General features: G+C 53.3%; 8 protein-coding genes across 8 annotated transcripts; 4 read left to right on the top strand and 4 right to left on the bottom strand.

Annotated features, from left to right (window-relative positions):
- Positions 1-1,582: 1,582 nt before the first annotated feature.
- On the bottom strand, positions 1,583-4,216 carry CONPUDRAFT_148319 (DAO-domain-containing protein; the record flags this gene model as incomplete). The annotated part of the gene is made up of 5 exons (XM_007764921.1): positions 1,583-2,993; positions 3,080-3,195; positions 3,267-3,582; positions 3,686-3,842; positions 3,928-4,216. The coding sequence occupies 5 exons, from the start codon at positions 4,214-4,216 to the stop codon at positions 1,583-1,585; spliced, it is 2,289 nt and encodes a 762-aa protein (XP_007763111.1).
- Positions 4,217-4,936: 720 nt separating this feature from the next.
- Positions 4,937-8,785, bottom strand: CONPUDRAFT_45677 (uncharacterized protein; the record flags this gene model as incomplete). Its single annotated transcript, XM_007764349.1, has 25 exons — positions 4,937-5,053; positions 5,158-5,306; positions 5,375-5,412; positions 5,459-5,505; positions 5,552-5,570; positions 5,622-5,672; positions 5,725-5,744; positions 5,798-5,910; positions 5,962-6,062; positions 6,121-6,216; positions 6,274-6,415; positions 6,538-6,583; positions 6,637-6,703; positions 6,755-6,813; positions 6,861-7,097; positions 7,152-7,193; positions 7,248-7,325; positions 7,377-7,532; positions 7,584-7,672; positions 7,722-7,760; positions 7,813-7,883; positions 7,935-8,129; positions 8,186-8,261; positions 8,314-8,524; positions 8,585-8,785. 25 exons carry the CDS (start codon positions 8,783-8,785, stop codon positions 4,937-4,939), a joined length of 2,460 nt encoding a protein of 819 aa, XP_007762539.1.
- Positions 8,786-8,978: 193 nt separating this feature from the next.
- CONPUDRAFT_86246 (uncharacterized protein) lies at positions 8,979-10,111 on the top strand (the record flags this gene model as incomplete). The annotated part of the gene is made up of 8 exons (XM_007764920.1): positions 8,979-9,017; positions 9,073-9,200; positions 9,255-9,387; positions 9,438-9,539; positions 9,593-9,633; positions 9,661-9,709; positions 9,754-9,957; positions 10,013-10,111. The coding sequence occupies 8 exons, from the start codon at positions 8,979-8,981 to the stop codon at positions 10,109-10,111; spliced, it is 795 nt and encodes a 264-aa protein (XP_007763110.1).
- Positions 10,068-11,839, bottom strand: CONPUDRAFT_133721 (uncharacterized protein). Its single transcript, XM_007764919.1, has 6 exons — positions 11,540-11,839; positions 11,414-11,485; positions 10,976-11,361; positions 10,494-10,928; positions 10,405-10,443; positions 10,068-10,352 (listed from the first exon to the last, which is right to left on the bottom strand). The coding sequence occupies exons 1-6, from the start codon at positions 11,772-11,774 to the stop codon at positions 10,233-10,235; spliced, it is 1,287 nt and encodes a 428-aa protein (XP_007763109.1). The 5' UTR covers positions 11,775-11,839; the 3' UTR covers positions 10,068-10,232.
- A 156-nt stretch (positions 11,840-11,995) lies between these two features.
- Positions 11,996-13,851, top strand: CONPUDRAFT_114337 (AAA-domain-containing protein). Its single transcript, XM_007764918.1, has 8 exons — positions 11,996-12,052; positions 12,117-12,228; positions 12,287-12,437; positions 12,502-12,831; positions 12,884-13,114; positions 13,166-13,297; positions 13,354-13,652; positions 13,726-13,851. The coding sequence occupies exons 1-8, from the start codon at positions 12,035-12,037 to the stop codon at positions 13,740-13,742; spliced, it is 1,290 nt and encodes a 429-aa protein (XP_007763108.1). The 5' UTR covers positions 11,996-12,034; the 3' UTR covers positions 13,743-13,851.
- Positions 13,852-17,225: 3,374 nt separating this feature from the next.
- Positions 17,226-18,322, top strand: CONPUDRAFT_44293 (Pkinase-domain-containing protein; the record flags this gene model as incomplete). The annotated part of the gene is made up of 4 exons (XM_007764248.1): positions 17,226-17,342; positions 17,395-17,727; positions 17,776-17,893; positions 17,952-18,322. Coding segments are annotated over 4 exons (939 nt in total), but the record flags the coding sequence as incomplete, so codon positions are not given.
- Positions 18,323-18,908: 586 nt separating this feature from the next.
- Positions 18,909-20,091, top strand: CONPUDRAFT_78649 (60S ribosomal protein L19). The gene is made up of 4 exons (XM_007764556.1): positions 18,909-18,929; positions 18,997-19,354; positions 19,422-19,566; positions 19,622-20,091. Exons 2-4 carry the CDS (start codon positions 18,999-19,001, stop codon positions 19,706-19,708), a joined length of 588 nt encoding a protein of 195 aa, XP_007762746.1. The 5' UTR covers positions 18,909-18,929; positions 18,997-18,998; the 3' UTR covers positions 19,709-20,091.
- Positions 20,092-21,508: 1,417 nt separating this feature from the next.
- CONPUDRAFT_29773 (uncharacterized protein) lies at positions 21,509-21,799 on the bottom strand (the record flags this gene model as incomplete). Its single annotated transcript, XM_007764181.1, has 1 exon — positions 21,509-21,799. A coding segment is annotated over one exon (291 nt), but the record flags the coding sequence as incomplete, so codon positions are not given.
- Between the last annotated feature and the right edge of the window lie 114 nt (positions 21,800-21,913).

Raw genomic sequence — 21,913 nt, 5'->3', positions numbered from 1 at the left:
CTGACACCTGGACATGGCAATCGAGGTTGCAACAGCAAGGAACGATCACTGCTTCTATCCAAGTTCGTCATACCAACACCGCGTGATTTCCGGACGCGTTTCTCGCGAGTCGAGGGCCATGGCCATGATAGCCAGCGGGGCCGCCGCGCCCGTGCATGATAACTCTCATAATCAGATCGCTCGTCCGTGCCGGGACTCTCATGCCGCTGTGGAACCGGGCTATAACAGTAACAGCGGGTGACAACGGGGTCAGCTGAAGATGGCTAGCCTGACCTGCTTTCCACAGCGGTGCTGCCCAGCTGACGGATTGCCGCCGCCCTCGTCAAGCTTTTAACGTTTATCCCGCGTCCGCTGGCGTCGCGCGCAGCGAGTGTACCAGGCAAGACGAACACGAAGTACCATACCTTTAGTTCGATTTATGTGAGCCAACATACACGGGAACTGGGGATCACATCCTGATGGGCCACGTCGCTATTTTGGCGCACGGCCTCCCCTTATCGTCGCGTCATGCCGTAACACACATCCCAATTGGCCTCCGACAACAAATCCCAAGCCTCACCTTCATCTTCTCATGCTGCGGATTTCCATCACATCGCCTCACTCCACTCCCTCCCATCTTCACCCTCATCACAACCCTAGCCCGTCTTTATCCTCACTCCAGTACATATCCTGCAACGGACGCGAATCTGCAGGCACCCAACCTAGTCTTCGCCCCTTCATTCCGCATCTTACATCTCCCTTGACGGCCGTCCACTTCCGCTATGTGCCTGACATATATCACAACATACATACATGTTATTCGCCCCCTCGTTGCACATTGAATGAAACTTTGATAGGAGACCCCTGAGCTAGCCTGAGCTTAGCGAGCGTGCCGCCGGTAACTAACTGCGCGTCGTGGGCGCGGCGCACAATTTCCGTCCTCAGCCTCTAGTCTGTGTTCTTTTTCTCATTTCCAGAGCATCTGCCAGCGACATGTTCACCCGGACCACCCCCCGATCAGCCAACCAGCCTGGGGCACGGGGTTTGCACGGAGAAAAAGGACGCTTCTGGAAGGCTGAAACGACCGAACTTCAGAAGTCTCCTTGAACGCGATTCACCAAGGTTCGTACCAAAAAAGACAAAGTTCTGTTGTACACGTATCAATATCATACAAGAAGCACAAGGTTCGACTTCTAATAATACAAGCCCTAGTGGACGCGACACGGCGACGGCACCAGCTCCAACATCTCCACGAATACAAATCACACTCCACACGCTATAGCTAGCTCAGAGGCTGAACAATTCAGAACCAACAGTGCTCGACCATCGCTGCATGTGCACGCTAGTTCTAATGGCACACCGCCCAGACGCCCAATGGCCAATCCACCGCCCAACACCGCTGCTGCACGCTGTCGATCAAAGATCCAGAGCTATTAGACAACCGCCCGTTCAATCTCGGAGATTCAAACGACCCGGAGATCATACACACTTCCACCTCGTAAGCATCGGCGCGGACGTGCTTCTCGGCCGTAAACTCGAACTCGAACTTGAAGCAGCACCTTCCGAGCACCCGTCCTGCAGTCATCCTTGCTTATCCCGCCACCTAGGCCTGGGTCCGAGCAGCCTGGGCATACACCCCGCTCTTACCAAACATCCACCCATCGCGAAGACCACCTCCAGCTCGCTGCTGCAGCTGCACCCCGGCCTCCTCGCCCTTATCCGCATCCACCCCAAGCCGCCGACGCCCCGAAGCACCAAGCCCAACTGCCCCCAACCCGCGCAACCGCTCCTCGCTCACACAAAACACACCAGGCAGCCACTCGCGCACGCGCTCCTCCTCCACGACCGCCCCGCCGAGCACCATGTACGCGAGCGCGCGTGCGCTCTGCCACGCGTACACCATTCCCTCGCCCGAGTAGCCCGCCGCGATCCACTCGCCGCCCGTCCTTGCGCTTGTGCTTGTGCCTGTGCCTGTTGCGCCTGCACCTGCACCTGGCTCGGACACAGTCGCAATGGGGCAGTGCTTTTCCGGGTCCGATGGCTCTTGGTGCTCCGGCTGCTTCTCGTTCTCGAGGTGGCCGTCGCCGCGTCGGACTGGTTCTACCGCCGTCGAGAGCGCCTGGTCATGATCCTGAGGGCCCGCGCGGCCCGTGATCGCGGGGGGGAGACGGCCGACCCAGGGCAGACCGTCCGCAGACGTGCTCAGGATGCCGCTCCAGAGCGCCTTGACGCGCCCTTGGTGCCATCGCACCTTCTTCTTCTTCAGGTTCTCTCTAGGCTTCCTATCACTCCCCTTTCCGACCTTCAAGTCGACCTGGCCGTCGGCATCGTCCTCATCCGCGTCACTCTCGGACTCGGACTCAGACTCGGAGAGCCCAGGGAGCGCCTCCGCGCCCCAGTTCGCCTCGCCAAAGTACACAGGCAGCGCGCCCGAGACGTGCGCGGCGCTCCGCGTGCTATACGCACTGTCGTCCGCATTGCCCAGCCCGTCCAGCTCGCCTCCCCCATCGAAGCCCGCGCCGAACATCAGCTCGCCGCCCTTACGCTTGACACTCCTCTCGCCCTTCCCTCCACGATTCCGCTCATCGCAGCCCCTACTATCGTCGCTCTTCTCCACATTCACATAACCCCCCTCTCCCTCCCCATCTTCATCCCCATCCTCACTCTCCTCCCACCCCGCCCCAGGCAACTGCGTCAAATAATCAAACCCCACCCTCCGCTCATCAAAAAACACAAACGAGCGCCCGCCCGCCCGCCGCAGCGCCCCCTCGCGCAGCGCACTCCCCGTCCCCGCGCGCTGCGCGCTCATCGTCTCGCGCAGCGGCCGGATCGCGCGTGTGCGCGCGAAGCCGGGCAGGAGCCCGGACGCATACGCGTTCGTCGCGTGCACGATGTGGCGCGCGGAGATGCGTCCGCGGGGCGTGTGCACGGTGTATCGATGTGCGCTTTCAGAGGAGGACAAGGAAGAGGGACCGCTGATAGACGTGCAGGGTGTGTGCGCGTAGAGGGTGAACCTGTTGGCGATTGCGCATGTGCCGCAGAAAAGCCGTCTTTGAGTTTCTGCGTTTCTGCATCACCGGGAGATAGGGAACAGGCTCACCGCTCGGGATAGTCCTCCAGCAACCGCGCCAATATCCCAGTCACGAGCCTATACGGATGCACGGCGCCCGCATGCGTCGCGATGCACCCCACCGCGAGCGGCGACAGCCCGAACTTCTATCCAGAGCCAAAACACAGACCGCATCAGCATCCACCTCCCGCAACATGAATATTCTCGCAGCACCCACCTCAACCGCCTCCGCCCTCTCACACACCTCATACCGCGCCCCCTCCACCGGCATATCCGCGCTATACACACCCACCAGCGCCTTCGCGCGCTCGAACGTCGCCCGCTCAAAAAACACATCCACAGCCTCGACGTCGCGGAACTGCGCGCGCCCCGCGTTGTTCGCATGCACACGCTCCTCGTCGTCGACCGCGCGTCGCACCGCGTCGAGGTGCGACAGCCGGAAGCGCACGATCTGCTGCGCCGTGCGCGCGCCGAGGTGCGCTTTGAGGGCGGCGTAGTCGTGGTATAAAGGCGGGTTGATGTGTCCGCCGTTTCTGTGTGTGCTAGTATTAGCGTGTGTCGCTCGAGTGTCGCTCCAGCACAGTCGAACGTCCTCCCCCTCCTCCTCCTTCGAAGGCGAGGAGAGACACAACGCACCTCCCAGTCGCGCCGGAGCACGTCTCGCGCGCCTCGAGCATCACGACGCTCATCGTCTGCGATCCTTGCGCCTCGCTAGCACCGCCGCTGGAGCTGGCACGGTAGTCGAGCAGCGTGCGCGCAAAGGACGCGGCCGTTATCCCGGACCCGATGACCACTGTTTCAGTCGCATTCGCATCAGCGGGACGCTCAGGCTTTGCGAGGAACAACGGGGTTGGAATGTAACCCCCAAGGGCACGCACCGACGTCAGCCTGCAAGGGCACCGTCTCGCTCGAGACGTGCGTCGCGATGGGCGAGGGCGGGACGAGCCAGAAGGACGTCGTCGGGTTCGCGGCGGGCAGCAGCGACGACGACGTCAAGGGCGCTGCACTGGGCTCCGGGTGCGAATCCGAGTGCGAGTCCGGATCTAGATCCCGTGTGCGCCTCGCTGGGCTCTGCTGCGCTTTCACGTTGGCGTTGGATGTCTCGGAAGGTTTACCCCCCTCTCTCTTTGGGCCTGGCCCGCTCAGGAATGACAGAATGTTCCCCATATCGGCGGGCGCTCTCTGCAAGAGGGTGTCTGGGAGGCAGGTACAGTTCCAAGGGCCCAAGCTCAGTCTCCTTCTTATAACCATATTTCTATACCCATGGACCATCCAGACCGCTTCCCGCCTTGAGAACCCCCGGAATGCACTAGCTCTACTACATACTACAGCTGCGTCACCCATGGTTTATCTACATAGCTTCTGTGTGATGCTCCGGCCACTCCGCCGCTGGACTGCCCAGCCTATCTCTAATTCCCAATAGTCAACAGACCTTCTTAACCAAGCAATGAAGCCTGTGAAGTGGTGGGAATTTGGAATCAGGGCGTTAATGGCACACAGTTGGTGGTGCAAGCAGCGTATAGGGCGACCCCGCATTTGTATGGGGTCTGCCTTATCGTGCTGTCGGAGAACGTGAACATGATCCGGTGGCACACGGCGAGCTTGAATAGCCCATGGCCCGGCAGTGCACAATATGTAAAATATGATGCAACGATATGTATTGGTCGCAGGAAACGTGAATACACCCTCGATGTCATCAGAAACCGTACACGAGACAAGGTTTATGGGAACGCAGTTCTGTCCTGAGTCATGAAAGCTGGACGAAGACAAGGGGTTTCGAGGATCCGAGCACCGTTATCGTAGTCCCTCGAGCACCAAGAATAGAATAGAACGCAAGGTCGCCGGCCTCCAACCGTGACGGCATCAGGCATCAAGCAAGCCACGCGCTCAGAGCGTATCGTGCAGCACCTTGACCATCTCCCTCTGGAGCTTCGCGAGATAAGCCACCAGCTCTTCGTCCGGAAGCTGCGAGTGCTCATACGCCTGCGTCAGCTGCGTTTTGAGCTGTCCGAGTCGCACCGTACCCCCACATGTCGCGTCAGCATCCCAGCACAACCAGCACTCCAGAGACGGGGCGAAGGGGTTCATGAACAGCAGTCCAAGATTACCTTTAATAAAGCGCGGCGCCGGATAGAGACCTTGCTCGATCGACTCTCTGCCTTGGACTGATTCTCCTTCTCCACGAGGGCCTCAGACACTCTGTGGGCTTCCGACATCACGTCGGCGGGCAGATCGGCGAGCCGTGCGAGCTCGAGACCTGTCCGTCGTGACCCGAACCCATTAACACGGAACGAGAAGATATGCCAATAAGGCAGAGATAAGCACCATAGTGTTCCATCTCGTCCGGTTCGCCATCCAGGATTCTAGGGTAGTCAGCAGCCGGATCCCCTTCATAGCGCTAGACCGTACTTGTATTGATAGGTCACTCCGATGTTAGAGGCGGATGACCGTGCTCGCTAGGGAAGATGGAGATAATTTACGGCCAATAGGTGAGCTACGCACCTGGACGGACAAATGAAGGCTACGAAGCGTGGAGTTGATTAGCGCCCTGCAGTCAGATTGACATGCTTACTTTACAACTCCAGGCTGACGCGAGAGTGTTGTTGATAGCACCTCGAAATGTCTGCTCACGTTAGATGACGTAAAAGAGACAACCACAAGCCACTTTTCCTTACGTTGCGAAGAACGTGAAACACTTCAATGTCATCAGCTTACAGTTAATGTCATTGATACTGACAAGAAGCAAACCTTGATGTCAATCAACTCTTCCGCGATCGCGTGAGCAATCCCAACACCTTCAGAAGAAGATGTACCACGCCCGAGTTCATCAACAAGAACCAGGGTTTGAGATGTCGCAAGGCCTGTTGGACGATCGTTTGCATTTGACGACACAATAAGAAAGACTGACTTACCCAATATCATCGCCGAAGTCACCATCTCATTCGCGAAGGTGCTAAGGCTTTTCTCCATGTTATCATCGTTGGAAAGTCTAGTGAGGAGAGCATCGTGTACGCTATTGCGTCATTTAAATTCAGCGCAATTACATGCTAAAATAAGCTGAGAGGGCGCACCGAAAACTGGCGTATTCCGCCGGAACAAAGCAGCCACACATTGCCATGATGGCAAGCAGTCCAGTTTGCCGAAGGTAAGTGCTTTTGCCTGACATACTGCAGGCCGCTGGTCAGCGGTCGAGGGTCGAACTTGAGGTGAAGAGTTTTGCTCACTTGGGTCCTCTGATTATTTGAAAGTGTGAAGAATCACAGCTGTAGACATCGTTGGAAACGAGTGTTCCGGCTGACTGCACCGTCTCAAGAATCGGATGACGACCCGCCTTGATGGCAAGTGTTCCGGTAAATTCGGGTCGTACTAGAACCAGAATTACTGAGAAAGAAACGATCGGCTGAGAACCAAAGATCCTTACCGTAGCTGTGGACTATACATGATAGGATCGTCGATTAGAATTTTGTTCAGAGGAGAAAGCGGCGTACTAATAGATACATGTGCAAATGACCACAAGACATCCACGAGAGCAATCTTCATATTCACATATCAGTACTTTGCGTCGTCGTGTAAGACTCGAGACATACCGCGTCAGATGCTTTGTAGAGGGCTCCGGAATCTCCCTGTATTGCGCCCACCATGTCTTGAACAATTCTATAAAAATGTTAGCTGGACGAGATACACTAGGTCAAAACGCTGCCTCACTTATCGCTCAGCATAAGCGTCTCATCGAGAGCGTCTTTCATCCGCGCGTTCATCTTCTTCTATCTCACTAGTCAGAAAATAATCAGAGATACAGGTTATAACGTACGAGGTCCAAGCTACTAAATAGCCAGCGTCCCTTTTGCATCGTAACGTTGATAAACCCCGGAGGAAGCTCTCCTTCGAGATCTTCCTTTTTTGATGAAAAAACGTAACCAGACTCTTGGTAGACAAGGAACAAAGGTAAACCATGCTTCTCACACAGCATAGCACAGAGCTGGTGTATATCTCCGACGTTCTCCTTGTAAGTTTCGCGGGCTACGTCAAGTAGGCGGTTGCGGTTGGCCTGGAAGACGCGCATGTGAGAACAAAGAAGTCATCCATTCATATTGGGACTAACCTTCACCGCATATACGCGCGCATTCACGGCAGCTATGCCAGTCTGCAAGTAACGTTTCATCAGCCAATCGAGCATGTCCAGGAGTTTCCACCCAACCTTGGCAGGCCCGGCCTCGTCATTGAGGTTTTCGGCTACAAGTGCATCAATCCTATCGAGTCGTGTATCCGAGATCATCTGACTAGCGTCACGAAAATTTGCAAAAGCTACTTCAATGGAACTGCTCACCTTCTCAATAATGCGCAGAAGGGTAGACTGACTCCCATGCAATGCCCTTCGCAGATTTGGGATATTGCGAACGAGGCTTCGTAAATTGAGCATTTGTAGGACCCGAGCTGATGCCGGTCTAGCACTTGACGAAATAGTCACTTCGTAGGCTGCGAGCTATTCCCGTTCTATCAGCGGGTGCGGACCAAAGAAGCATTCCTAGCGCACGGATGATATGAGTTTGTCAAGGTCCAACTTGTTGAGCGTCTTCAGAGCAATCCGAACATCAGAAAACCTTTCCTCGTTATTGACTAGTTCTATATGGCAAGTTCAACGTGAATCCGACCACGGAACATCGGGGTATACCTTCTACAGCATCGAGGCGCGATTCCAACGAGGCTTCAACTGAAGTATATTTTGAGTATTTGGTCATCAGATATTACTTTCAGAAACTTACCTGTTATAGGCGCAAGTATGGTTGCGCGCAAAAGACGAGCCGCCATGGGTGTATACGTGTGGTTCATCACCCTGAAGCCTGTCATTACTGCGTTAACAGTGAAACTGGCCGTGAACTGTTACCCAAAAAGCGAATGAGAAGATTTCTTGTAGGTTATGTTGTTGACCAGCTCGAGGTTTCGGGCAGTCTCCGGATCGATCATCATGGTGCCCTCAGTGGGCACATAGCGAATGCGGACCGACGAGGCAGCGAAGCGAGTGTTCATGCGCATTTCCACGTACTTGAAGAGCGCACAGGCAGCAGAGAGTGCATAATATCTGCGAATAATGAATATCCACCCGACAAGTCATTGTAGCTGGGTATATGCGCCTACTTGTCGGCAACTGCGACTAAAATAGCTGCTCTGTCGTCGTCTTCAACGCATAGCTGAGAGATGAACTCCATTCCTGCTCAAGAGGTGAGTTTCCTGTATTCAGCCAAGCCATTAGCTTGAACATCAACCTGAGCCGTCATTCCAGTACTTTCGGGCAACAGGCTCGATCGGAGTAGCGGGAAACTCTTCCATAGCGTACTGCACTAGCAGAGACCCAGAAGATGCTTTACCCGAGGATGAGTCGAGGCCTGAAAAGAAGGTATCCGGAACGAGGATAATGCAAGGTGTATGCACTTGCATCTGGTGAAGAGTCCTTGCATAGGTCGAACAGTCGGCAAGCTATATGCGGCACGAACAGCGTTCGTCAAGCCAGCGCGATAAACAGACTGTGATGCAGACCTGAGTGAGCATTACTCTTCCCGTGTCTCTATCAAGAGCTGCGATTCCGACTTCGTGGGCGACACCGCGGCTCTCTATCAACGCGACGACATAGTTTCCTTCATTCCTCGTTGACGCGGCTGTTTTGGGACGACCCGTAGCTGGACGTGATTGAGCAGTAAAAGGGCGTGACTGGGTTGTATACGGCCGCGATGTTGACATTACAGAGCCAACTGCACTGTAATAAGCGGAGCGAGGTGCTATTGTGGAGGCCATTAATGTGGCTCAAAGCCAAGCTTGTCGCGTACGTTTAGGGGATTTCCCGAAAAGTCTAAACTTATGAAAAATTGCTGTCTTTGGTATGTCTTTGCCTACTTTTGGCCTGCCCCCTCTTTCACCTGAGCCATTCAGCAACATGGACGACGGTGAACTTTCCCTTGACTCCGTTTTCACTGTCAGTCGACAACCACAACATATATCAACCTTGGAAGAACTAAACTAATGTTCAGGAGCCCTCGCGACCGCCGTCGCCCGACCCAACCTATGAGGTCTATCCTCGAAAATCAAGCTCTCCAGGGGCGCCATCCGAGCTGAAGATTAGATTAGTAGGCTCCCATCCTCTATGGGCTCATCATCTGTAGGTGCTGCAAGTTCGTCAATTGCGCAACTTACTGATCTTACAAGGACACAGATGGAATGCAGCACGATCGTTCGCGTCCTACTTCGATGCCAACCCCGATATAGTGCGCGATCGTTTCGTGCTTGAGCTCGGCGCAGGAGGTGCATTGCCTGGCATGATCACTGTACTTAACGGTGCGCAGAAGGTTGCGACCATCTTTCTGAACGAATCCGCCACTACTCACGCCATGACCAGGTTGTTCTTACGGACTACCCCGATGATGCACTCATCCGGAACATTGAGCACAATATCTCTCAAAACATCCCCTACAGTATCCGCGACAATGTCACGGCTCAGGTATGTTGTAAACCCATGGTGCACATATGTGGGCGCATTCTCATCATAAACAGGGCTACATATGGGGACAATCGGCCACTCGACTCCTACAGTTGTTGCCATCAGCTCGCCCTCCTCACAGAAAATACGATGTGATCATATTATCCGATCTCATCTTTAATCACTCACAAGTATGGAGCTTACATGTTGCACAAGTCCTCACTGACGGAAGTAGCACGATGCCTTACTCAAAACCTGCACATACTGTCTGAGCTCAGATGAGGGATTGGGCGGAGACTCGGGTTCATCGGTGCAACCATGTGTCCTCGTGTTCTACACTCATCACCGCCCGCATCTCGCCCATCGTGACATGAAGTTCTTCGAGAAGGCTCGAGACCAAGGTTGGATATGCGAGGAGATTGTGACGGAGAAATACCCGGTATGCTCTTTTGTCGTCGACAACAGCAAATTATTTCTTGACTTGTTACTGGTAGCCGATGTTTCCGGAAGATCCTGGGGAGGAAGATATTCGAGCAACAGTTCATGGCTGGCGTCTCGTTCGGAGTACTATTGTCAAAAATAAAGATGATTAGACGATCAGAATGTAGCATGTACAATATTTGTACGGCCATTTGGTAGCTTGTATATGAACAAGACCACATATGCAAACGGTGAAGCGTATCAAGGACAACGAATAAGATTAGTGGTACATTATCAACGTGTCCGAACAGTGATAATCCTGCCACTTCGCGAGACTCTTGGCTCACATTCCCTACAAAACCATTTGTCTTTTTCCTCCGGGGCTTTAGTCAAGTCGGTGCAGTCAAGATGGAACTGTTGTCGAAATTATTAGGACAATAACTCATATAATAAAAGTTCCGCTTACCCATTCATAAGGACAATTCTCGTTGTCGCACGCGACCATCTGCACACGTTCGTTAGCCGGCAAGGGTAGTAGTCAATAAACCAACGTACGACTCCACTACCAGACGGCTTTTGGCAGTAGCACCATATATCTGAATCCTCCTGAGAATGGAGGGGCGGAACCGGTATCGTCAACCTAATCGTTGCGCGGGGTTTCTTCTTGTTTGGCGGGGCCTCCGATCGCTCTGACGTAGACTCCTCCTTCTTGAATGGGCCATTCTTACTCTTCTTGCTCTTCTTCGACTGCTGGTCCTCTTTAAGAAGTTCATTATCATCGGGCTCGTCGACAACAACTGCGTCGGAATCATCTTCGTGGAGAAGCAAGGGTACGGGACTTTGTTCAGCGCGTGGAGGGCGAACCCAGCGAGGGACGACGAGGTCGGGCAACAGGATGGGGGCTATATGCGTGCCCGGGCGCATGCCGAGGGAAATAGATACCTCCTGTTCTTTAATTTCCTGATCAATAAGACGAATGTAACGCTCCACCTAAACCTAGGTGAGATACTTTCAACCAGACCATATTTAAAACATACCGTTTCTTGGATAGTTTGCGCTATGTTCACCTTCTCATCTGCAGTCCGGAGAGATTCTTCGTCTAGATTAGCAATTTTATGTAGGAGGCTTCGACTAGAGGCACCCAGAGGGTCTTCAGTAGGTTTTGGACGCATGGGAGGAGAGTTTTCAAGTCGTTGACCATTAGGTGCATCCTTGCCAATACCTTCGTGCGAGTCGGTCTGGTCGCCGTTCACCAGGGGTGAGGGTCCCTCGAATGAAGGTGTATTATGATGACTTTCATTGTTCATCGGAATCTCTAGATGAGTATTGTCATCCGTACGTCGCGTATTCGCGATCAAGAGGGCAAGGCGTTTCCTGAGATCAACATATTCACGTGTGGTGCTGAGCAATTGGCGACTATATGCTACAAAACCGGTGGGTCAGTCTGGGCAAGTAAGAAAAGGTCATTGACCAACCTTGTGCCTGATCATCAAGCTCTTTCAGAAGAGTGTACTGTCGGTGTATTGATAGGGGGAGTTGTTCGAGGACTGTGTGATGGATGCGCCTATTAATAAGCTCATACACCGGTCGGGGAGGCTCACCTTCATGATGCTCTTCCTTGAACGAGTCCCAGACGGCAATCTCTTTCTGCTGGTCATCGGTGGCAGCTTGTTCATCCTCTCCCTCAGCACCTTCCTCTGTCTTTGCATCTGATTCTACCTCTTCTTCCGGTTCATCTCCATTGACCTCGACCTCGTCAGCACGACTAGCCTCGTCCACGTCGTCGGAGGTGAACGCTATGGATCGTTTTCTCTTCCTGTTTTTGATAGTCGGCATCCTGAGAATACTGTCACTGATTATCGATTAGAGGTCATGGAACAGGTGGAACTGAGAGAAATAATCAATGGCGCGGTCGCCGAGTCTAAGCAAACGCGGGTTCTGAAGCTGAAGAGCGACGCGTTGAGGAACCTTCCTTATCTGGCGCTTACATCATCACCCCAGGTACCTCGATGTCACTGCCCAATTGGACGGATTGAACTCCCCAGCGCAGCCCTGATCCTGTTTCCGTCCAACTCCATCTCGTCTCTACGCTTCTCATGTCGACAAACTTAGATGTGAGCCTTTGACTGCATACCTTTGTGGGCGGAAATCTTTAACAAACGTTGTTTCCAACCCTAGAGGGCTATATCAATCGTTCAGCAAGCCATAGACGATGACACACATCAGAAATACCCCGAGGCATGCCAACAGTACATGAACGCGCTTGATTACTTCATGCTCGCGCTGAAGTGTACGCTTCATGCTGCCCTATCGGCTTCTACCTCATAGCTCATCATTGGATTCATTAGACGAGAAGAATGACAAAGTCAAGGTTTTAATCCGGTCCAAGATTGCCGAATATCTTAATCGTGCAGAAACTCTCAAGAAGCACATACGAGCACAGGATGAGAAGCAGTCGAAGAAGGCAGTAGGCGCAGTCAATGGCGGAGGAAGCAAAGAGTGCGTCGCAGTGAATAACCCTGTGCCCGCAAGCTCCCGCAGCTGATACATAATTATCCCGCAGGAAAGACGACGAAGACCAAGATCCCGAGTTGAAGAAGCTTCGTGGATCTCTCTCCAACGCCATTCTGTCTGAGAAACCTAACATCAAGTGGGACGACGTCGCAGGTCTGGAGGGTGCCAAGGCGTCACTCAAAGAGGCCGTCATCCTGCCCATCAAATTCCCCAACCTCTTCACCGGCAAGCGGACGCCATGGAGAGGGATTCTGCTTTACGGACCTCCAGGGACGGGGAAGTCGTATCTTGCAAAAGCGGTCGCAACTGAAGCGAAGAGCACATTCTTCAGCGTCAGTTCCAGTGATCTTGTCAGCAAGTGGCAGGGCGATTCAGAACGGTACGCATTTTATTATATCCATTGAAGCATAATACTGAGCGTGGAATAATAGGCTCGTAAAGAACCTATTCGAAATGGCTCGAGAGAGCAAGCCATCAATTATCTTCATCGACGAAGTTGATTCGCTCGCTGGTACACGTAACGAGTCCGAATCCGAGGGGTCGCGACGCATAAAGACTGAGTTTCTTGTGCAAATGAATGGCGTTGGTCACGATGATACTGGTGTGCTTGTGCTTGGAGCGACCAACATTCCGTGGCAACTCGATCCTGCCATCAAGCGACGGTACGCCAATTATAGCACCTGCTTTATTACTAGCACTCACCTGTATCTCAGGTTTGAAAAGCGTATCTACATCCCACTTCCCGGCCCTGATGCCCGGAAACGCATGTTTGAGATTCATGTCGGATCGACACCCTGCGAGCTAACCCCGAAGGACTATCGTACGCTCGGAGAGATGACCGACGGGTAAGCATTTGTTATAGGCAGCGTTCAATCGGTCAAACTCAGCGTCCTTCTTGTAGCTACTCCGGGTCCGATATTTCGATTGTAGTTCGAGATGCCTTGATGCAGCCTGTGCGCAAGGTTATATCCGCCACTCATTTCAAACAAGTGAACGTGGAAGATTCGTCAGACCCCAAGTGGACGCCGTGCTCGCCAGGTGACCCAGACGCGGTGGAGAAAACGTGGTCTGAGGTGGACTCAGACGAATTGCTTGAACCGCCGCTGCGTGCCGCGGACTTCATGAAGTCCCTGTCAAGCGTGCGGCCGACCGTCACGGAGGCAGACATCAAGAAGCACGACGACTGGACGAAAGAGTCAGGTACGTCACGCCTTCATTCTTGTGGCAAATTTGACTTCGACATGGCGCTAAAACGGACCTTTACAAACAACAGGCAATGACGGTGCATGACGACACTTGAGATTGTATTGGGTTTGTACGGGTTTTTGTCCTCGATGGTTGTATATTTATACCGTCTTCAATTTTTTCTTTATTCTTTGCAATAATATTTGTGGACCCCTCAAGGACATCTTGGACACTACTCGTTGACCCAACTTTGGGCCTAGCTCGGTGGTTGAATTTCCCCTCCTAATATTTCTTTGGCAACATGTTCGGCCATGTTTTATGGGGTGCCATAATCCTGTAAGTTCTAAGTCACGGAGTCTCATGATGGTTTGGATCAACATACACGAGTCCATCTTTCATTCAGCTCAAGGTGAACACTACGGCACACCATGCAAGGAGTTCCAGTGTATGATCCGTAACTTGAATGAAGCTCGTTTTGGCTGAAGGATTGAAACGTCACCATTCTCTGGGTTTGGTCCTCAATACGATGTGTTCCGCTGTACCAAAGCTGGACGCATGGACGCATGCAGTCGTTCAACGTTCAACACTGAAGCACCCGACGGGATCCATACGCAGCATTGCCACGGGCCGTTCAATTCATCGGCTCTAGTAACATAAGCTCCGTTTTCTTGCTCCGTTGATATTGGAGAGGACGCTTTGGTCTGACGCAGATGCTGATCCGATATCAAAAGCCATTAAGGTTTACAATGCACAGATCGCTCGAAACCCATTCAGTCGATGCTGGGATTGTCCACGAAGCGTGAACAACTTGGCTTTCTTTCGAATGTATTGGCACGCAGTACGGGTTTTCTCTTGCGTTTTGGTGACCGCGCACCCGATTAACCAATATTTGCGTTCTCGACGCAGCACGGCGCTCGTCTTATCGTAGGCAATAACCGTATTGATATTCCTCGAGTTGTTAGTAGTTGGATGCCAACGTGCAAAATTCGTTGTAACGTACTTGGACAGCTTGGACATTCTCCTCGCAGTGTGGTAGATCTGAACTGGGGAAACGAAAGTCCAGATCCTCTATCTCGACCGTGAGTCCCTTCAATCCAAAGATCAAACGAGCCTGGCCTCTTCCCTTGGTGACTGAACCGCCTCCGTTGAAGCGTACGTAAGTACTGTACTGGCCCGTCGTGATGAGTCCGGCGTTTCGTGTAAGTACTCGTACATACGAATTTCTATCCGTGTCTGTCCTGATCAAATCTCCGGAGCGCGCAGGCTAGACTCTGCTAAATTTGCGCATCATCCGCCTATATTGCTATTCGTCGAGGTATTTTTGCCATGCGAAAGACGCCACGGACGCGCTTGGCTTGCCCCTTTCGTGCTCAACATTGCCTCCGGTGGCTAGTACAAGATAGCTAAGGTATGATGGCACAGAACTTCTCAGAGTCTGTTCGGAGCGCACTTGTCTTGTATAGCTATCAAGGGAGACTTTATGCCCCCTTCTTGATCGCGATCTAAACAGTGGTGCGATGTCTAAGTCAGCATCCGGAAGTCTTCGTTCTTCCTGAAGCTTCCCGGTGAGGGCGGTTAGGATCGTTTATTTCAGGCTCCTCTCCGCACGCAAGGGCAGCCCCAGGACGAGGTCAATGAATGGAACAGACACGACACATGAGATTAGATGACTCCTGATGCATTAACTGGCGGCATTTTTCTGGACGCATATCGGTGTCCGATCACCTGGGACGTCGACTCGCAGCTATGGTCTGGGGAGTGAACAAACCCAAGCAGTCGGGTAACGTCACCGAGATTGGTAAGGTTTGTTCCTGTCCTTCCCCGGGGTCCGAAGGGTGGGCGATTTGGACCAGTGACCTTCAAGAGGGGGCATTTATCAGGTATCTTGAGGCGCAGATGAGCTGCAAAGACGGCCAAGGCAGGTATAGCAGCTGAGAGGCGCCATATGCTACCGAGGAACGTGTTTGCTCGGGGTTTCAAAGCGAGCTGCCCTGAGTGGATTTCTGGCCAGTTTAGTGGTGAGAGATTGTAGGTTTGGTGTCAGATGAGAACGGAACAAGAATCCTTTTCTATCAGGTGTGTCCTGGCATATCAGATCTTCTTCTAGGTGAATCGATGCATCATCCGTGCATACAGCATCAGTATGCGAGATGAAACGTTGGCAGATGAACGCCTCGTGGACCGGTTGCGAAACAACTCCAGCACCGTCTCACCTAAGTATACAAAAGTAAGAACGTGGTATGTGCGGCTTTCAGGTGTTTGGCACTGTCGTTTGCAGCTAAATAAATCATCAGCGTTGCTGGATGAGAAATGGATTGCGGCGGAGGCAGTGGCTGGAAGATTTCACGCTCCGAGTACCGACACCGGCGACAGCTGGAGTTGAGCGATGACTAAGCGAGCGGGCTCTGGAGACAGGTTTCTTTTATTTATCGCCTCTGATTCTGTCCATCATCCTTCCTTCCGTCCTCTATCGCCGTCGCTGTCTCCTGCAGCGAGCAAGCCGTTGCGCTTGCCGCTCTCTCCCTCGGCCGCTTTTTCCGGCCAAGCCCCCTGAACTGGAATCAACCGTCTCAAATCCGCGTCCAGACCCCTGCATTTCTCCGAACGTGCATCCCCTTTGCAACGCGTCTGCTGTTAGCATCATGGCTCTATAGACCTCGGCAACCTGTTGCTGACGATCCATGGCCATGCTATAGGTCTTCCACCTGACATAACATTCTCGTACTCGCCACGCTTCACTCGTGCATTTGCTCCATCGCCTAACCCTCGCTCTTGTCACCACCCCTACTTCCCATTCGCATACTCAATATGGCAGCAACCCAATCTGTCCCTGATTCCCCGGATACTGCCCAAACCGAGGGAGAAGGTAAAGATGGCTCAGACAAACCTCCACATGCAAATAGCAGCAATAGCACTGTCACACTCCGCCACAACGTCCCTCCCCACCCCTCTTCCACTCAGACCACCCTTGTCAACGGAGCTCGGTCTCCTAAATCACCTCCAATGCCTCAGCGACCTTCCAAGGCTTCCCCGCAGACAGCCCAGGATTATACCGGCATCCCCCTCCTTCCCCCCGAATCTGGCTCTCTTCCCAAACACCCAGAACGCTCTCGTAAGGACTTGGAGCATCTCGTTCTTGCCAAAGACTTCGCCAAAGATGCACAACCTGCTTCCGCAGTCTCAGCTAATGTTCAGCCGGGATCTGCAGCGCCGTCCGTCTTTGATTCCCCTTCCCCTTCAGAAAGTGAATGTTGGAGTGCGCCTTCGACGCGACCTCCGAGCCGGGCCCCGAGCCGGGCCCCGAGTTTTTCTGCAGGCAACGGCAATGCCAGCGACAAACTCACGGTACCCTCTACCAAAGGCTCGAAGAGCAAGCCCACTTCTGAAAAGGCGCCCTCGGAAAAATCTGCTCCGCCATCAAGACGACCATCATTCGGACATTCTGATGGGGGTCAAAAATTCACGCTCAAGGACCTCATTACGGCTGGGCCCAAGCTCACTCGCAAAGCATCCAATCGCTCCAATGCAAGCAGTAAGAAGTCCGATTCCGATGGCGACCGGAAGAGCATTGCCGGCGACAGTACAGTCAGCCTCACGCAGAAATATGGTGTTTGCCAGAAGATCGCCATTGGCAAGGGCGCCACTTCCGTCGTCAGGCTCGCTCACAAGTGGGATCGAAGCGAAGAGAGGCTCTATGCCGTCAAAGTATGTATCATAATATCTTTCAACCCGACTCCCTTGATTTATCCTGGTTTAGGAGTTCCGTAAACGAAGAAAGAACGAGTCGGAAAAGGAGTACGTTAAGAAACTCACTGCCGAATTCTGTATTTCTTCGACTCTACACCACGTCAATATCGTTGAGACCGTGGACCTCGTACAAGATGAGTCTCAACGTTGGTGTGAGGTCATGGAATTCTGCCCCGGCGGGGATCTTTACGCCGCCATCAAGAAGGGTGGAATGTCACCCAGCGAGGTCGAATGCTGTTTCAAACAAATCCTCAATGGGGTTTCCTATTTGCACAGCCAGGGTGTTGCTCATCGGGATATCAAGCCGGAGAACCTCTTCTTCGATACCAAGGGCCACCTGAAGGTAAATGCGTTGCCTAGTCAGCGTCTGTGCATCTCACACCGTGGCTAGATTGGCGACTACGGTGCCTCAACCGTTTACCGCCTGCCATGGGAGACGACGATCCATATGTCGACGGGTTTGTGCGGCAGCGAGCCGTACATTGCACCTGAGCAATTCTTAGGCAAACGTAAGCCGATCCGCCAATGGCTCTCAGCTTCTCCTGACTCCTTCATTGTTCCTTACAGCTTATGACGCCCGCCTCGTTGACATCTGGGCCTGTGGTATTATTTACTACTGTCTGCACTTTCAGGAGATGCCGTGGCGAGTCGCGCAGCAGGCAGACCCGCTGTATGCGGCCTATGCTCAAGCTTGTTCCGCTCCGCAGAAAGATGCGGCATCTTTCCCTCCAACCGTTAATAACCTCTCGCCCCGTGCTTGCCGCAGCCTCATCCGGAAGATGCTTGAGCCAGACCCGAAGCAGCGCGCGAACATTGAGACGATCATGGCACACCCGTGGCTGGAGAGCATAGAGGTCTGCCACGCCGTCGAGAAGCCCAGGCATTTCCATGGACATGCGATGGCCCTCGCTGAGGCACAGATCCAGGTGATGGCGTAAGCTGGTAATGACTCTTAGCCCATCAGTGGCTCTCCCCTCCGCATAGCACCCATCAATCCTGTTTACCCTCTGGTCTCTACCAGCTTTAGGCATCATACGAGACACTTCAGCTGCTCTCTTGACCGCGTATCGCCATGACGGTACCGTCTAATTTCGCATACATACCTCATGATTTTTGTAGTAGTTGTACCGCTTTCCTTTACCTCAATCTCCATTGTAATTGACATAACAGTAGCCGGTGCTGTTTACGCGTGCATTACATGTAGCGAGTCACGCCAACGATTACGCGGGTAGTTAACTTAAGCTTGCTGTATTGACAAGTAGCAAAGGTGCATAGTAAAGTGTATGCAGCGGTGTTTTGATGCGCAGCAAAAGTTCCATTCGGTTGATCCCTGGAAGCTGAAGCGCTGAAGCTTGAAGTCGCCGTCGACGTTAACGATGCTCCCTACGTAGGCTTAGTCACAGACAAGCATAAGCTTCGGGAGAAGCCGAAGTGCTGCTCAGCTGTCAGGGATAGAGTTATGTGGCTGAATTACGTAACATCGTATCGGCTCCTGCGGTTGCTGACTCGCCAGCCCCCACCCTCTCGACACTTCAAGGCATCAAGGTCAGTCCATTCGTCCTCGTCCTCTTGCCCTTTCGTCGCAGCCCTAACATAATCCTTATCAAACCAGACATGGTCAACCTGCGCTCTCAAAAACGGCTCGCCGCAGCCGTCGCTGGCGTTGGCAAGCGCAAAATATGGCTCGACCCCGCTGAGCAGGCGGAGATCGGCAACGCCAACTCCCGTTCGCACGTCAAGAAGCTCATCAAGGACGGTCGGGTCATCATCAAGCCCACCGTCATCCACTCTCGCGCCCGCACCCGGGACCTCCTTGCCGCCAAACGGAAGGGTCGGCACACTGGTCCCGGTAAGAGGAAGGGTACCGCGGAGGCTCGTATGCCCACGAAGGTTCAATGGATGCGCCGCCAGCGTGTGCTGCGGAGACTTTTGAGGAAGTACAGAGAGGCTGGCAAGATCGACAAGCACCTGTGAGTCAATAGACAGTCATCTGCGCCGGATGACGAAGATCTCACATACGATTGGCGCACGATAAAGGTACCACTCGCTGTACCAAAAATCGAAGGGTAACGTCTTCAAGAACAAGCGTGTTCTCATGGAGTACATCCACAAGGCCAAGGCCGAGAAGAACCGCACCAAGATCCTCACCGACCAGATGGAGGCTCGCCGGTCCAAGAACAAGGTCGGTATACTTCACCTCGTAAAACATCTCCATCTCATGTCTCCGTTCTGTATAGGCTGCTCGGGAACGCCGTGCCCAACGGATCGCCGAGAAGCGGGCTGCTATCATCGCTGTGGAGCACGAGGCACCAGTGCAGCAGTAAATTACGCATACGCGTACAGGTCATGCCTTACCTATCCATTTATTCATCCGGTCGCCGTTCTGTATCTCTTATGCTATGCATGCATGCCTCTACGCTATACGATGGTTTTTCATACGTAACAGTGCAGTGCATCTGGGTGGCTTCAAGGTGCAGATATATTCATCATATCAGATGCTCTTCATGGCCAGCAACTGTTCATTCCAACGCGAGTCTCTCTGTGGTCAGAAGGCATAGAACGTGCTTTGGCTCCGCAGCTTTCATTGAATGAAGCTTGAATCGTCATATGTTGTGTCCTTTTCCTTGGGTTCTGTCATCCAGATTCGGACTGCACGAAGATTTACGCTACGCATATTAAGTACATGGCAAATGCAACGAAGGAAATCTAGGACTTGTTCATGTAACTTTCCGTATGAGACATATCCGTCTCATAGCGAGTTGAATTTGCCTTAGTGAGCCTAAGGGACGGATACTTCAACGACTTCAGACGACAAGGCCGCACCGTATCGGCATTTGCGCTTACGACGGCTGAGGCTGCGAAATTGATCATGGCATCGAATTTCGGCGCGGGCGTGGCGCGATTAATGGATCCAGCGGCTGCAGTGCTTCCCTTCTTTTTTATCTGGGGAGCTAGATGAAGTCGATGGTGACCAGGCAAAAGCGAATGAAACTGATAGGGTAAGGATGAGAATGTACGATACCTGGTAGGGCCATTGTCAATCCATGTAGACTCTGCAGCTGCAGATCACTCCGGCAGATGTATATTAGCTAGAAATTAGATATTAGGCAAGAAACCATATCGCAGTATTAATTCGCGATATTCTTGTTTTTTTTTTTTTTTAAATCAAAAGTTTTTAAGTCTTGCAGGGCCTCGCCCTATGGTAGACATGAGGTATCTAACTATGAGTGTACTGTATGGAATTCGAGGGTCCGGGCCGAAGAAGAGAGACATATAACAATGGCCCCAGGGGGCAGAGCGGGAATGTGAAGGTATAGACGGTGCTAGTAGAGTAGAGTATGTTAGTGGTTATGAAATGAGAAAGCAATCGAGAGGGAGCTCGGGGCGCGTTGGTGGGAGGCGTGGTTGTTGTCCGTGTCGTGAATAGGTGTTCTGACATGTACGGTACTAGAAGTCCATGAGACGATACCAAGAGAGACGAGAGTAACGTGCGAAGGTGAAGCGGTGTGGGAGTGGGGTTGTTAGTTTACTTTTGAAAATAAAATTTTACCTGACGTGTGGGGCGAGGGCGAGGGCTAGTTCGTCGGGGCGCGGGGGGCAGTCTTCGAGAAGCGGCCAGTTGCGTTCACATAGTCCAGCAGGGCCTCTTGGTGGATCGGGAGGCCCAGGAGTTCCCCTATAGGGGGGATGCGTAACCACCTGAAGCGACGCGCGAGGCGTGCGCGTTGGGAGCGATAGTGGGGGCAGCGGAGCAGGAAGTGGGCGACGGTTTCCGGGTCGCCGCAGTGAGGGCATCCTTTGTCTATTCCGGGGACAACTTTCGCTAGATGCGAGTTGAGTTCTATGTGGCGTGACCGCAGGCGGAAGAGCGTGACCGCCTGTCGGCGGGGGAGTGTTTTCGTGGCGTGTAGGAAATGAGAGTATTTGAAGGCCGCGTCGTATTGGGATATGAGTGGTGCTCTGGGGGACTGCGACATCACCGTGATCGCTTTGACTGCGAGAGAGGCGTTGATCTGCTGCTTCGCGGCGGATCGGCTGGTGGGGAGCTGCCGTGGTGTTGCCGGGCGGTTCTTCCACTTCCTCTTGACCAGGAAGCGGGGGAGCCGGCTGACGTGGCTCGTGTTCCCTTCCGCCGCCGCTTTCGCGAGCTCGTCCGCGCGCTCGTTCCCGTCGATCCCCACATGGCCCGGCGTCCAGCGCACCCTGACATGGTGTCCACGATCCTGAAGGTCTTCGAACGCCTCCGTTACGGCGTCCACAAGGTAATGCCCTGGGGTAGGGGAGCATCCCTTTGTCGCTCGTATCGCCGCCTGGCTGTCCACTCCCAGGAAGGCCCTGCCCTGTCGCCTTGCTAGCTCGCGTTTTAGGAGGTGGGCCGCAAGGAGCATGCTGACGAGTTCTGCTTCGTAGACCGTGTGGTGGGTGCTCTGGCCCAGGTGGAATTTGAGCACGTGCGTGCGTCGGCCGCGGGTTAGCACCGCCGCTGCCCCGACTCCCCCGTCGTGGGCGGAGCCGTCGGAGTACACTCG

This window comes from Coniophora puteana (genome assembly GCF_000271625.1).
Source record: "Coniophora puteana RWD-64-598 SS2 unplaced genomic scaffold CONPUscaffold_1, whole genome shotgun sequence".
Classification (NCBI taxonomy): Eukaryota; Fungi; Basidiomycota; class Agaricomycetes; order Boletales; family Coniophoraceae; genus Coniophora; species Coniophora puteana.
Note: the sequence above shows the minus strand (reverse complement) of the source record. Positions and strands in the feature narration are given on the sequence as shown.

What these genes read in the sequence shown, in the direction of transcription:
- CONPUDRAFT_133721 (XM_007764919.1), bottom strand. Translation starts at nt 11,774, where the DNA reads ATGCCGACTATCAAAAACAGGAAGAGAAAACGATCCATAGCGTTCACC. An exon ending in CAAGGAAGAGCATCATGAAG is followed by an intron (nt 11,486 to 11,539) that starts GTGAGCCTCCCC and finishes TCCATCACACAG; the next exon opens with TCCTCGAACAACTCCCCCTA. An exon ending in GCTTGATGATCAGGCACAAG is followed by an intron (nt 11,362 to 11,413) that starts GTTGGTCAATGA and finishes CCGGTTTTGTAG; the next exon opens with CATATAGTCGCCAATTGCTC.
- CONPUDRAFT_114337 (XM_007764918.1), top strand. An exon ending in AATGGCGGAGGAAGCAAAGA is followed by an intron (nt 12,438 to 12,501) that starts GTGCGTCGCAGT and finishes ATTATCCCGCAG; the next exon opens with GAAAGACGACGAAGACCAAG. An exon ending in CTCGGAGAGATGACCGACGG is followed by an intron (nt 13,298 to 13,353) that starts GTAAGCATTTGT and finishes TCCTTCTTGTAG; the next exon opens with CTACTCCGGGTCCGATATTT.
- CONPUDRAFT_78649 (XM_007764556.1), top strand. Translation starts at nt 18,999, where the DNA reads ATGGTCAACCTGCGCTCTCAAAAACGGCTCGCCGCAGCCGTCGCTGGC. An exon ending in GGCAAGATCGACAAGCACCT is followed by an intron (nt 19,355 to 19,421) that starts GTGAGTCAATAG and finishes CGCACGATAAAG; the next exon opens with GTACCACTCGCTGTACCAAA. An exon ending in CTCGCCGGTCCAAGAACAAG is followed by an intron (nt 19,567 to 19,621) that starts GTCGGTATACTT and finishes CGTTCTGTATAG; the next exon opens with GCTGCTCGGGAACGCCGTGC.